The sequence below is a fragment of the Nerophis ophidion genome, linkage group LG03 (assembly GCF_033978795.1).
Source record: "Nerophis ophidion isolate RoL-2023_Sa linkage group LG03, RoL_Noph_v1.0, whole genome shotgun sequence".
Classification (NCBI taxonomy): Eukaryota; Metazoa; Chordata; class Actinopteri; order Syngnathiformes; family Syngnathidae; genus Nerophis; species Nerophis ophidion.
Window position 1 is genome coordinate 19,013,825 of NC_084613.1, and position 14,832 is coordinate 19,028,656.

At 35.5% G+C, this 14,832-nt stretch overlaps 1 protein-coding gene across 7 annotated transcripts in view; it reads right to left on the reverse strand.

The window, feature by feature from the left end:
• Positions 1–14,832, reverse strand: part of LOC133549261 (pleckstrin homology domain-containing family A member 7-like) — a 287,420-nt gene that overhangs the window by 16,755 nt on the left and 255,833 nt on the right. For all 7 annotated transcript variants that reach the window (XM_061894492.1, XM_061894491.1, XM_061894496.1 and 4 more), the window contains 5 exons: positions 8,750–8,815; positions 3,930–4,010; positions 3,715–3,864; positions 1,408–1,509; positions 1,197–1,308 (listed from right to left, as the gene is read on the reverse strand). In XM_061894492.1, the coding sequence (XP_061750476.1) occupies positions 1,197–1,308; positions 1,408–1,509; positions 3,715–3,864; positions 3,930–4,010; positions 8,750–8,815 (511 nt within the window). The remainder of the gene's footprint in view (positions 1–1,196; positions 1,309–1,407; positions 1,510–3,714; positions 3,865–3,929; positions 4,011–8,749; positions 8,816–14,832) is intronic.

Here is a 14,832-nt window from a genome sequence, read left to right on the forward strand (position 1 = left end):
CTATGAAAGAAAAACTATTTTTTAAAAGACGGTAAAAAAAAACTTAAATAGTAGGTGACTGAAGGTAAATGGAAGTTAAATGAAGATTAAAAAAAGGAATATAGAAGGTAAAGGACAGTCAAATAAGGTAAAATAAGTTAAATACAAGATAAAAGAAAGTGAATAAAAGGTCAAATGTTAAATATAAAAAATAAATATTGGCTAAAATAAGGTAAATAGAAGGTTAAAATTAGGTAAAAGAAAATAGATGGTAAAAAGAAGTTAAATAAAAGATGGTCAAACAGGGTAAGTCAAAGATAAAATAAGTTAAATAAAAGGTAAATGAAAGGTAATATATTAAATAAAAGGTAAATAAACGGTAAAATAAGTTAAATAGAAGGTTACAAGACGGCCAAAGAAGGTAATTAAGGTTATAGAAAGTCAACAAATATTTGTATCAACTATTTTTCCTAAAATAGGCATTGAGGTATGTTTATAAAGTGTTGGAAACGATTACTTGAAGAATCCAAAAAACTCATTAATAGAACACTCCATTACTAAAATAATTACATGCCGAGCAGTTATCATATTACCTCCTGTGTAGCGCAGCATGTTTAGCTATTCCTCGTCCTCCAGTGTAAAGACATGTAATATATTTGCCGCCATGCAGGCCAGGATTACAGACTTAGAAGTGCCTTCGCACAGTGAAGGGACAAAAGCCGCTGATGAGAACGCTACATTGCGTTGACTCCTTTCGCTTGTTGCTATTTGCAAAGTAAGCACAACCAACCTTATAACTCATCTGAAAGGCCCACATTAAAATTAGCGTCGACTGGTGATGCATCGAGATCAGGATGTAAATTGAATCTTATCGACTCGCCAGTTGATGGTAAGCTATCCTAAATGTATTGAATAGTTTATTGTTAATCAAGATGTATATTGGGTAACCAGAGATGCCCGTCCTTAGTCAATACAGCCAGTGAGTGGGCCACATACTCATTGAAGCATCATTTACCCATCACTAGCCAATCCTTTTAGATTTAATTTTAGGCCAAAAGTGTTAATTCTTGATGTAAGAATAAAGAAGAACTGTACAGTCACACTAAAGGAAACCAAGCAGGGCAATATAGAGTCTTTAGGTTGGAATATAAAAGGGTAACAACAAATTCAATCCTATGCTGGACCCCAAAGTGGTGATAATGACGAGTCATTCCAACCTGGGTTGTGCACGGAGTTGACAGTGACTTTGTAGTTAGCTTTGCTGCCGCTGAGTCCCGCCATCACGTCCTCGATCCTCCACAGCTCGCGCTTCATCTCTGCTTTCTCCTGCTGCACACACACACACAGACACACACACACACACCTTCACTTATTGTGACAAAGGCATGTTTGGCATGACGGGGCTGTGCCTGCAATGACAGGTCTTACATGCGGGGTAGCGCTGTGGCTCATGTGTGCCTGCAGTGCCGCCCTCAGCTGCTCCACTGAACTTTCCAGCCAGCCGTAATCCTCCCAGGCGTGTGTCATTTCCTGTGTGACATCACAGCGACATGCAGGTTCAACTTTATGGACAGTTTATGTGCGTCCAGCGTCGTGGCAACACTTACACAGGTGTCCCAATACTTTTGTCCATCAAGTGGAGGACACACAAATATGTATGTATATATATATATATATATATACATACATACATACACACACACACACACACACACACACACACACATATATATAATGTGTGTATATATATATATGTGTGTGTATGTATATGTGTATATATATATATAGCTGTGGTTTTATATATATATGAATATGTGGGTGTGTATATATATATATATATTAATGTATATATTAATATATAATACATTTATATATATATACACACATACATACATATATATACATAAATATACAACTATATACATATGTATTATATATACTTATATATATATTTTATATATATACACATATTACAATCATATACATAATTCATATGTATACATACTACATATAGACATACATTTATATATGTATATTATGTGTGTGTGTGTGTATATATATATATATGAACGTATATGCATGTATCATATACTACAGGTGTGTATATATGGATGGATGGATGAATATGTATATGTGGAATGTATGTAATGTGTATATATATATATATATATATATATATATATATATATATATATATATATATATATATATATATATATATATATATATGAATATACATATATATATATATATACATACATACAAACCCCGTTTCCATATGAGTTGGGAAATTGTGTTAGATGTAAATATAAACAGAATACAATGATTTGCAAATCATTTTCAACCCATATTCAGTTGAATTTGCTACAAAGACAACATATTTGATGTTCAAACTGAGGAAAAAAAATGTTTTGTAAATAATAATCAACTTTAGAATTTCATGCCAGCAACACGTGACAAAGAAGTTTGGAAAGGTGGCAATAAAATACTGATAAAGTTGAGGAATGCTCATCAAACACTTATATGGAACATCCCACAGGTGTGCAGGGTATTTGGTAATAGTTGAGTGCCATGATTGGGTATAAAAGCAGCTTCCATGAAATGCTAAGTAATTTTCAAACAAGGATGGGGCAAGGGTCACAACTTTGTAGGCAAATTGTCGAACAGTTTTAGGACAACATTTCTCAACGAACTATTGCAAGGAATTTAGGGATTTTACCACCTACGGTCCGTAAAATCATCAAAAAGTTCAGAGAATCTAGAGAAATCACTGCATGTAAGCGATGATATTACAGACTTTTGATCCCTCAGGCGGTACTGCATCAAAAACCGACAGTGTGTAAAGGATATCACCATATGGGCTCAGGAACACTTCATAAAACGACTGTCAGTAACTACAGTTGGTCGCTACATCTGTAAGTGCAAGTTAAAACTCTGCTATGCAAAGCCAAACCCATTTATCAACAATATCCTGAAACGCCGCCGGCTTTGCTGGGCCTAAGCTCATCTAAGATGGACTGATGCAAAGTGTAAACGGGTTTGACCCGGCATTAATCCTGAGCCGGCGGTAATACTAAGCATGCGCTAATTATTTTGCGAAACGAGTTTGACCCGGCAATAATTCAAGGCAGGCGCATACTATATACTCGGCGGCAATTCAAGGAAATACGGTATATGAATATATATATATGTATATATATATATATATATATATATATATATATATATATATATATATATACATACATATATACCGGTACATACACATGTATATACACACACAAGTACATATATATATATATATATATATATATATATATATATATATATATATATATATATATATATATATATATATATATATATATATATATATATATATATATATGTACACATATTTATATATATACAGTGAAGAAAATAAGTATTTGAACAACTTGCTATTTTGCAAGTTCTCCCATTAAGAAATCATGGAGGGGTCTGAAATTTTCACGGTAGGTGCATGTCCACTGAATGAGAGATAACCTAAAAAGAAAAATCCAGAAATACAGTGGACATGCACCTACCGTGAAAATTTCAGACCCCTCCATGATTTCTAAGTGGGATAACTTGCAAAATAGCAGGGTGTTCAAATACTTATTTTCTTCACTGTATTTTATATATATATATATACACACACGCACACACACACATACATACACAAATGTTAAAGATTCACAAATGTAGCGTAGATACCGTAGAGAGTCGTGATATCTGCGCCCTGATGGACACCAGGTCTTCCTGCAGGAGTCTCTGCTGGTAGGCAATCTTGTGGACATGTGCAGGTTGCTCCTGGTACCGCTCCATCTGCTGGTGAGACACGTCCAGCACGCTCTCCAACTTGTCCTGAGGGGGACGTTAAAACATTGTCAGGACACCAACGTGTGAGCGGCTGCCTCGCGAGCGTTCACCTTGTCCTGCTTCAGAGCGCTGATCCGCACCTCCAGGTCCTTCAGGATCTTGTCTTGCTCACACAAACGACTCAGCTTCACCTGCAGACACATAGACCTGAGCTTGCGGCACTGCAACCGTCCCAAAACTACGCTAATCACTAACGTTACACCTAGAAATAGTTTGAAGACAACAATTGACTCAGTGTTTCTTAGCCATAGGGCTGGCGGGGCCCGTTGTGGGGACTGCCAAAAAGTGGTCCGTACGGACCGCAGATGTACTCAGTTGCAATACACTTTTTCACCACTTGTGGCAGTCACGAAAATATCAAATAAATGGAGGAAGTCATGGAGAAACTTATTTAGCGCAAAAATTAGAACTAAAGTAATAAAGCAGTATTTTAATTTAATATTTTAATTTTATTGACAGTGTGATTAAGGAACACATTTATTATGAATTGAGTTTATTTTAGCATTACATAATTATTTATTTAACAGTATTTTTTATCAATCCCTTCTTATGAAGTACAAACCCCGTTTCCATATGAGATGGGAAATTGTGTTAGATGTAAATATAAACAGAATACAATGATTTGCAAATCATTTTCAAGCCATATTCAGTTGAATATGCTACAAAGACAACATATTTGATGTTCAAACTGATAAACATTTTTTTTTCTGCAAATAATCATTAATTTTAGAATTTGATGCCAGCAACACGTGACAAAGAAGTTGGGAAAGGTGGCAATAAATACTGATATGGTTGAGGAATGCTCATCAAACACTTATGTGGAACATCCCACAGGTGTGCAGGCTAACTGGGAACAGGTGGGTGCCATGATTGGGTATAAAAGCAGCTTCCCAAAAAATGCTCAGTCTTTCACAAACAAGGATAGGGTGAGGGTCACCAATTTGTAAGCAAATTGTTGAACAGTTTTAGAACAACATTTCTCAACGAGCTATTGCAAGGAATTTAGGTATTTTTCCATCTACGGTCCGTGAAATCATCAAAAAGTTCAAAGAATCTGGAGAAATCACTGCACGTAAGCGACGATATTACGGACCTTTGACCCCTCAGGTGGTACTGCATCAAAAACCGACATCAATGTGTAAAGGATATCACTACTTGGGCTCAGGAACACTTCATAAAACCACTGTCAGTAACTACAGTTGGTCGCTACATCTGTAAGTGCAAGTTAAAACTCTACTATGCAAAGCGAAAGCCATTTATCAACAACACCGAAGACTGATGCAAACTGGAAAAGAGTTCTGTGATCTGACGAGTCCACATTTCAAATTATATTTGGAAACTGTGGACGTGGTGTCCTCCAGAACAAAGAGGAAAATAACCATCCAGATCGTTATAGGCGCGAAGTTCAAAAGCCAGCATCTGTGATGGTATGGGGGTGTATTAGTGCCCAAGGCATGGGTAACTTACACATCTGTGAAGGCACCATTAATGCTGAAAGGTCCATACAGGTTTTGCAGCAACATATATTGTCATCCAAGCAACGTTATCATAGATGGCCCTGCTTATTTCAGCAAAACAATGCCAAGCCACGTGTTACAACAGCGTGGCTTCGTAGTAAAAGAGTGCGGGTACTTTCCTGGCCCGCCTGCAGTCCAGACATGTCTCCCATCGAAAATGTGTGGCGCATTATGAAGCGTAAAATACGACAACACGACCCCGGACTGTTGAACATCTTAAGCTGTACATCAAGCAAGAATGGTAAAGAATTCCACTTTCAAAGCTTCAACCAATTAGTTTCCTCAGTTTCCAAACGTTTATTGAGTGTTGTTAAAAGAAAAGGTGATGTAACACAGTGGTGAACATGCCCTTTCCCAACTACTTTGGCACGTGTTGCAGCCATGAAATTCTAAGTTAATTATTATTTGCAAAATAAAACAAAGTTTACGAGTTTGAACATCAAATATCTTGTCATTGTAGTGCATTCAACTGAATATGGGTTGAAAAGAATTTGCAAATCATTGTATTCCGTGTATATTTACATCTAACACAATTTCCCAACTCAAATGGAAACGGGGTTTGTATATTTGTTAAGTATGTATTTTTTCCTAATCAGCCTGACCTAACCCTACGGTTAATGTGTTAAATAGATAATATTTATAAATAACACATTAATAAAATTTCATTTTTTTCACTCTGCTAAATGTAACATATAGTTATTGAATGCGGTTAAACTTAATTCAGTGTTAATATCCGAGTAGGGCTCCTCCGTAGTGTAAAACATATATCACAATATACTATTTGATAACATGATATGATGAAATTAAAATGATAACATAATCCTTAATCAGTAGAATCGGCAGTATCTGCCATAGCTATAGTCATACTCACAGTTTTCAGGATCTTTATATTAATTAATACTTGAAGTATTTCCTTATTCTCTTCAATTACATACAAATTGTATGATAAAGTCAAAAGTGCTAATTAAACAAAAGCAGAAACTACTATTTGCTCTTTAGCTCAATGCTAATTTACATAGACAGGCCACTATAAGCATTAGCGATTTCCATGGCGATATCAACACCTCCAAATGTGCTACTACAACTAAGATGAATGTTATAATCAAACAGCTGGTGTGCGATAAGCACAATGCTTAAAGTATAAACACTTTGTAGGGTGCAACACAACGCATTCAGCTTCCTGGAAACAGTTCGACAAAATAACAGCTATACAATACTGCCATCACATGTCTTGGAGGTGTTACTGCATTGCAAATGAGACTCAAATGTAACAATAAAAACAGTACAGTTGTCATAACTACCTCATTTTTAAATGTTACATAAAAAAATACATTCTATTATCAAACAACATTTGTTAAAACACAAAAGTAACAAAAATGGGTATTGTCGATAGCGGGAACAGGTAACGGGAATTAATATTGGTTATTTGTCATCCTCCGGTGATAATACTACTTGTATGAAACAGTTTATTCGCTGCCATGGAGATAAGGATCAGAGATTTAGAAGCATGGGTTTGTTGACTTGTCGCTGTCAAATTTGGGGGACACAGCAAGAAAGTGTTATCAACGTGCATCATCACAATACGACGGCAGTATTACAATCATTGATATCGTCTGCAACGTGCAACCCTACTATTAACACTGCTTCACTTCTTTTTACACTTAAAGCGTGAACTTAAACATTTAAATAAAGCTTCGGCGCTTATGTTGGCATTATTTCTCATGGGATTTTTAGTGAGCTTCTTTTCACATTTTTACGGCCGACAACAATGTGACTCAAATGATTGTCTGCGCACTTATTAACAAATAAAGCCTTTATGATAACAAGATGGACACAGTTTAACACTGGAACAGATTATTTCTATTTACATTATTTCCAATGGTAAAAACAAAAAAAACACTGTGCATGATGGCAGCTTTAGTCAGACAGTAGACCAGACTATTTCTATTTACTTGGGTGTGCTGATGAGAGTGCGGCTGACATGTTGAATTAAAGTCAGGGAGGAACAAAATGTTATTAATAAAAGTTTGATGAAGTAGGAGCAAAGGTTGGGTGAATTTATCAGCCCCAACATTCTCGTAATAATGTTGTAACAAAGCACTCTCTGCACTCATCCATCATTGATGCAGCTTTTAAACACACTGCTGCTGTGCATACATATTTGTTTCTGTCAGAACAAAATGTTTCTTTTAGTGATGTCGTCTGCAGCCAGAGACCACTTGACTCTCCTGGCGCTAAAAAGGGCAAGCAGACGATGACGGTAACACAGCTATACCTATTGTTGTGGCCTGGCGGAATACAGCAGTACCTAATATTGTGGCCTGGCGGAATACAGCTGTACCTAATGTTGTGGCCTGGCAGAATAAAGCTGTGCCTAATGTTGTGGCCTGGCAGAATACAGCTGTACCTAATGTTTTGGCCTGGCAGAATACAGCTGTGCCTAATGTTGTGGCCTGGCGGAAAACAGCTGTACCTAATGTTGTGGCCTGGCAGAATACAGCTGTGCCTAATGTTGTGGCATGGTGGAGTACAGCTGTACCTAATGTTGTGGGCTGGCAGAATAAAGCTGTGCCTAATGTTGTGGGTGGGTGGAAAACACCTGTACCTAATGTTTTGGCCTGGCAGAATACAGCTGTACCTAATGTTGTGGGTGGGTGGAAAACACCTGTACCTAATGTTTTGGCCTGGCAGAATACAGCTGTGCCTAATGTTGTGGGTGGGTGGAAAACACCTGTACCTAATGTTTTGGCCTGGCAGAATACAGCTGTACCTAATGTTGTGGCCTGGCGGAATACAGCTGTACCTAATGTTGTGGCCTGGCGGAATACAGCTGTACCTAATGTTGTGGCCTGGCGGAATACAGCTGTACCTAATGTTGTGGCCTGGCGGAATACAGCTGTACCTAATGTTTTGGCCTGGCGGAATACAGCTGTACCTAATGTTTTGGCCTGGCAGAATACAGCTGTGCCTAATGTTGTGGCATGGTGGGGTACAGCTGTACCTAATGTTGTGGCATGGTGGAGTACAGCTGTACCTAATGTTGTGGGCTGGCAGAATAAAGCTGTGCCTAATGTTGTGGGTGGGTGGGAAACACCTGTACCTAATGTTTTGGCCTGGCAGAATACAGCTGTACCTAATGTTGTGGCCTGGCGGAATACAGCTGTACCTAATGTTGTGGCCTGGCGGAATACAGCTGTACCTAATGTTGTGGCCTGGCGGAATACAGCTGTACCTAATGTTGTGGCCTGGCGGAATACAGCTGTACCTAATGTTGTGGCCTGGCGGAATACAGCTGTACCTAATGTAGTGGCCTGGCAGGACCGCCACACACACTTGGTGTTCCTTGTACTCACGTCCACATCGCTCTCCGCCACCTTCACAGGCTGCCCGCGGTCCGTCAGCGTCTGTTTTCCCGCCACCTGCAAAACGGACAGCCGTCTCTCGCAGGTGAAAAACAAAGACGCCGCTGAGTTGACGCGATCTCGCGTGCACGACATTAAAAATAAATAAAACACCCGTGAGCGGACACGACATGAGCTGTTGCCATGGAGACCATGATGGCTATGGACAGTTGGAAGGCCCCCACAACTGGATGCACAAAAAGGTCACATGGACTCACATTTGAATGAATTGACGGTCGTTAGCATCGCTTGCTAACGCTAATGACCAATCAGGGATGGGCATTTGAGGACAAATTACATTCTTTACGTTACTTGATTATATTGTTATGTAATCACGGAAAAAATGTTTAATGTTTCGTTTTCTAATCTCTGTGTTGTGAGTATAGTATTATTATTGTTATTATGGATAATATAGGATAGGATCCATCTGTACCTAATGTTGTGGCCTGGCGGAATCCAGCTGTATCTAACGTTGTGGAGACGTGAACTTCTACTGAATATGATTGCTTGATGGTTAATGGAGGAGGGAATCCCAGGTAGAGGATAGGATAGATCCTATAGGTCAGGGGTCACCAACCTTTTTGGAACCAAGAGCTATTTCTTGGGTACTGATTAATGCGAAGGGCTACCAGTTTGATACACACTTAAATAAATTGCCAGAAATAGCCAATTTGCTCAATTTACCTTTAACTCTGTTATTATTGATAATTAATGACATTTATCTTTGTGGAAACACTGATCATCTTAATGATTTCTCACAATAAATATATAATTTTGATGACATGTTTTAAATAGGTTAAAATCCAATCTGCACTTTGTTAGAATATATAACAAATTGGACCAAGCTATATTTCTAACAAAGACAAATCATTATTTCTTCTAGATTTTCCAGAGCAAAAATTTTAAAAGGAATTCAAAAGCCTATTTAAATAAGATTTAAATTTGGTTCTACAGACTTTCTAGATTTGCCAGAATATTTTTTTTTAATTTTAATCATAATACGTTTGAAGATATATTTCTTAAATATTCTTTGTCGAAAAAACAGAAGCTAAAATGAAGAATTAAATTAAAATTGATTTATTATTCTTTACAATAAAAAAAAAATACTTGAACATTGATTTAAATTGTCAGGAAAGAAGAGGAAGGAGTTTAAAAGGTAAAAAGGTATATGTGTTTAAAAATCATACAATCATTTTTAAGGTTGTATTTTTTCTCTAAAATTGTCTTTCTGAAAGTTATAAGAAGCAAAGTAAAAAAATAAATACATTTATTTAAACAAATGAAGACCAAGTCTTTAAAATATTTTCTTGGATTTTCAAATTCTATTTGAGTTTTGTCTCTCTTAGAATTAAAAATGTCGAGCAAAGAGAGACCAGCTTGCTAGTAAATAAATAGAATTTCAAAAATAGAGGCAGCTCACTGGTAAGTGCTGCTATTTGAGCTATTTTTAGAACAGGCCAGCGGGCTACTCATCTGGTCCTTACGGGCTACCTGGTGCCCGCGGGCACCGCGTTGGTGACCCCTGTTATAGGATATATAACTGTACCTAATGTTGTAGAAGTTGACTTTTCCAGTCCCAGTTATGCGCGAGCAAGGATGCTCCTTTATCCCGAAGATTTCTTTGGACCCCTTCCTAAATTCGATCGCCTCCTTAATCCATCATTTGAATTTGACACTGTCTGTCCCAATGATTTTGGGAATTTCATCATTTGGCAAGATCATCGGGCCACGCCCTTTGATAACAGCTGATATGCAACGTGTCATGGTGGTCAGGTGACCCTTCTGTAGAAGACCGCAGTTGACAGTCGAAATATGTCCATTTAATATACAGAAAATATTGGCTGACTACAAGAACATTTGAAAAGTATATGGATTGTGGGTGGTTGATGAGCCCTTTGTATGCCTATTGGTCGCTGTAACATTCAGGAATGCATCTGTCTGTGGTTTCTTGCTTTATTTAATTCATAGATGTATTCATTTTTTGACTTGGGGGTTAAAAACAAAGCATTTTATGCACTTTTGGCTATTTTTGTCAATTAATATGTCTAAAACTTAATAAACAAACATTCCTGCTGACTACTGTCTAATCCAGGGGTCCACAAACATTTTGCCTCGGGGGCCGCACTGGGTTAAAACAATGTGGCTGGGGGGTGAGCTGTGTGTGTGTGTGTGTGTGTGTGTGTGTGTGTGTGTATATATATATATATATATATATATATATATATATATATATACGTATATATGCATATATATATATATATAAATGTACATATATATATATTCTTTCCATAAAATTGCAAAAAAAATTAAAGTTTCTTATAAAATTGCGACTTTTGTCGGGTACAATTATGACAAGCGGTAGAAAGATTAAAAAAAAATATATATATATATATTAATATATATATATATATATATATATATATATATATACATATATATATAATTTATTTGTATTCTTTTCAAACTTAGGTTTTCCGCCGGCTGGATTTTGGACAATGGCAGGACGGATCCAGCCCGCAGGCCATAGTTTAGGGACCTCTGGTCGAGTCATTCTGCAGATAATCAATGTTGTGGCTGCAAGGCCCCTGAAGGGAAAAACCAAGGGCGACAAATACTGTGCCCGACGCCCCTGATTGGCTCAACACAACTTCAGGATGCTGGTCCTCCCGCGTGTTTAGGCAGAAGCACAACCGAGAAACCCGCTCATGCCCATCCCTGCGTGCTGCGTGATCGCCAAAGACACGGCAGAGCCCGTCGGCGCGGGCCAAAGAGGGTGAAGCGCATCAGAGACGACGGTTGAAGCAGCTGGTGTGTCAACCACCGAGCCACAAGCCACCACACATGCACTGCCGAGCCATCCCATGCCCACTTTACACATCGCGGCATGAGTGTGTGTGTTCTTGTATTTCTACCCTTCTTGACACATCCAAAAGGAAAAGTACCTTCCATATGAAGACCGGTAAACAAGTTAGGACATAAATCCTGGTCCCAATACAGAAAAGTATTGCATCTAATAGAGAATGTCTCACTTGCACCCCTGATGGGGAAATCTATCAAAATGAGGGTGGTCCCAAAAAGGAGGGATTTTTCAAATTTCTTGTGTGTCGGTTTTAAAAGTGCTCCCCCTCTGGTCAACATATGAAATAACAAGTGTGTAAAAAATTAAAATGTGCCCCCTTTGGCCAAAATTAATAACAAAAAAAAATATGTAGAAACATACTGTAATAACTTGAAGTATATAATGAAGATTAAAATTAAATTACAAACAAAAAACTCCAAAAAATACAAATAAACTAGAAGCTTAAACTTTTTTCTTATGAAATTGGGAAATATTTCTCATGCTCTTTCTGTTTCTGTAATATTGCAACATTTTGACATTCGTCAAATAAAATTCTGACTTTTATCACAATATTGCCTTTTTTTTTGTTCTTAGAAAATAATGACATATTGTGAGTAAAATGATGACTTTCGTCATCATTTTGCCGAGTAAAATTCTGATTATTATTCAAATGTTGCCCCAAATTTTTTAAGTTTCTTATAAAATTGTGACTTTTGCCGGGCAAAATTATGACTCTTTCCATAAAATTGCAAAAACAAAATGAGAGTTTCTTATAAAATTGTGACTTTTGTCGGGTACAATTATGACGTTCCATAAAATTGCCAAAAAAATGTTAAAGTTTCTTATAAAATTGTGACTTTTGTCGGGTAAAATTACGACTCTTTCCATAAAATTGCCCAAAATTTTAGCTTTTCTTGTAAAATTGCGACTTTTATTGAGTAAAATTCCAACTTTTATCATAATCTTGTACAAATGTTTAGTTTTTCTTGTAAAATTTTGACTTGCATTGAGTAACAGTACGACTTTTATTATGACACTGCCAAAATTCTGAGTTTTTCTTGTGAAATTTTGACCTTTTTCTTGTGAGACATACTGTAATAATTTGAAATATATAATGAAGATTAAAATCAAATTACAAACAAAAAAATCCCAAAAATACAATTAAACTAGAAGCTTAAACTTTTTTCTTATGAAATTGGGAAATATTTCTCATACTCTTTCTGTTTCTGTAATATTGCAACATTTTGACATTTGTCAAATAAAATTCTGACTTTTATCACAATATTGCCTTTTTTTGTTCTTAGAAAATAATGACATATTGTGAGTAAAATGATGACTTTTGTCATCATTTTGCCGAGTAAAATTCGGATTATTATTCAAATGTTGCCCCAAATTTTTTAAGTTTCTTATAAAATTGTGACTTTTGCCGGGCAAAATTATGACTCTTTCCTTAAAATTGCAAAAAAAATGAGAGTTTCTTATAAAATTGTGACTTTTGTCGGGTACAATTATGACTTTCCATAAAATTGCCAAAAAAATGTTAAAGTTTCTTATAAAATTGTGATTTTTGTCGGGAAAAATTACGACTCTTTCCATAAAATTGGCAACATTTTTTAAAGTTTCTTATAAAATTGTGACTTTTGTCGGGTAAAATTACGACTCTTTCCATAAAATTGCCCAAAATTTTAGCTTTTCTTGTAAAATTGCGACTCTTATTGAGTAAAATTCCAACTTTTATCATAATATTGTACAAATGTTTAGTTTTTCTTGTAAAATTTTGACTTGCATTGAGTAACAGTACGACTTTTATGAGGATACTGCCAAAATTCTGAGTTTTTCTTGTGAAATTTTGACCTTTTTCTTGTGAGACATACTGTAATAATTTGAAATATATAATGAAGATTAAAATCAAATTACAAACAAAAAAATCCAAAAAATACAATTAAACTAGAAGCTTAAACTTTTTTCTTATGAAATTGGGAAATATTTCTCATACTCTTTCTGTTTCTCTAATATTGCAACATTTTGACGTTTGTCAAATAAAATTCTGACTTTTATCACAATATTGCCTTTTTTTTGTTCTTAGAAAATAATGACATATTGTGAGTAAAATGATGACTTTTGTCATCATTTTGCCGAGTAAAATTCTGATTATTATTCAAATGTTGCCCCAAATTTTTTAAATTTCTTATAAAATTGTGACTTTTGCCGGGCAAAATTATGACTCTTTCCATAAAATTGCAAAAAAAAATGAGAGTTTCTTATAAAATTGTGACTTTTGTCGGGTACAATTATGACTTTCCATAAAATTGCCCAAAAAATGTTAAAGTTTCTTATAAAATTGTGACTTTTGTCGGGTAAAATTACGACTCTTTCCATAAAATTGCCAACATTTTTTAAAGTTTCTTATAAAATTGTGACTTTTGTCGGGTAAAATTACGACTCTTTCCATAAAATTGCCCAAAAGTTTAGCTTTTCATGTAAAATTGCGACTCTTATTGAGTAAAATTCCAACTTTTATCATAATATTGCACAAATGTTTAGTTTTTCTTGTAAAATTTTGACTTGCGTTGAGTAACAGTACGACTTTTATTATGACAATGCCAAAATTCTGAGTTTTTCTTGTGAAATTTTGACCTTTTTCTTGTGAGACATACTGTAATAATTTGAAATATATAATGAAGATTAAAATCAAATTACAAACAAAAAGATTCCAAAAATACAATTGAACTAGAAGCTTAAACTTTTTTCTTATGAAATTGGGAAATATTTCTCATATTCTTTCTGTTTCTGTAACATTGCAATATTTTGACATATGTCATATAAAATTATGACTTTTATCACAATATAGCCTTTTTTTTTTGTTCTTGTAAAATAATGACATATTGTGAGTAAAATGATGACTTTTCTTATCATTTTGCCGAGTAAGATTCCGATTATTATTCAAATGTTGCCCCAAATGTTTTAAGTTTCTTACAAAATTGTGACTTGTCGGGTAAAATTATGACTTTCCATAAAATTTCAAAAAAATTTTTTAAAGTTTCTTATAAAATTGTGATTTTTGTCGGGTACAATTACGACTCTTCCCATGAAAATGCCCCAAAAATTTAAAGTTTCTTATAAAATTGTGACTTTTGTCGGGTAAAATTACGACTGTTTCCATAAAATTGGCAAAATTTTTAAAGTTTCTTATAAA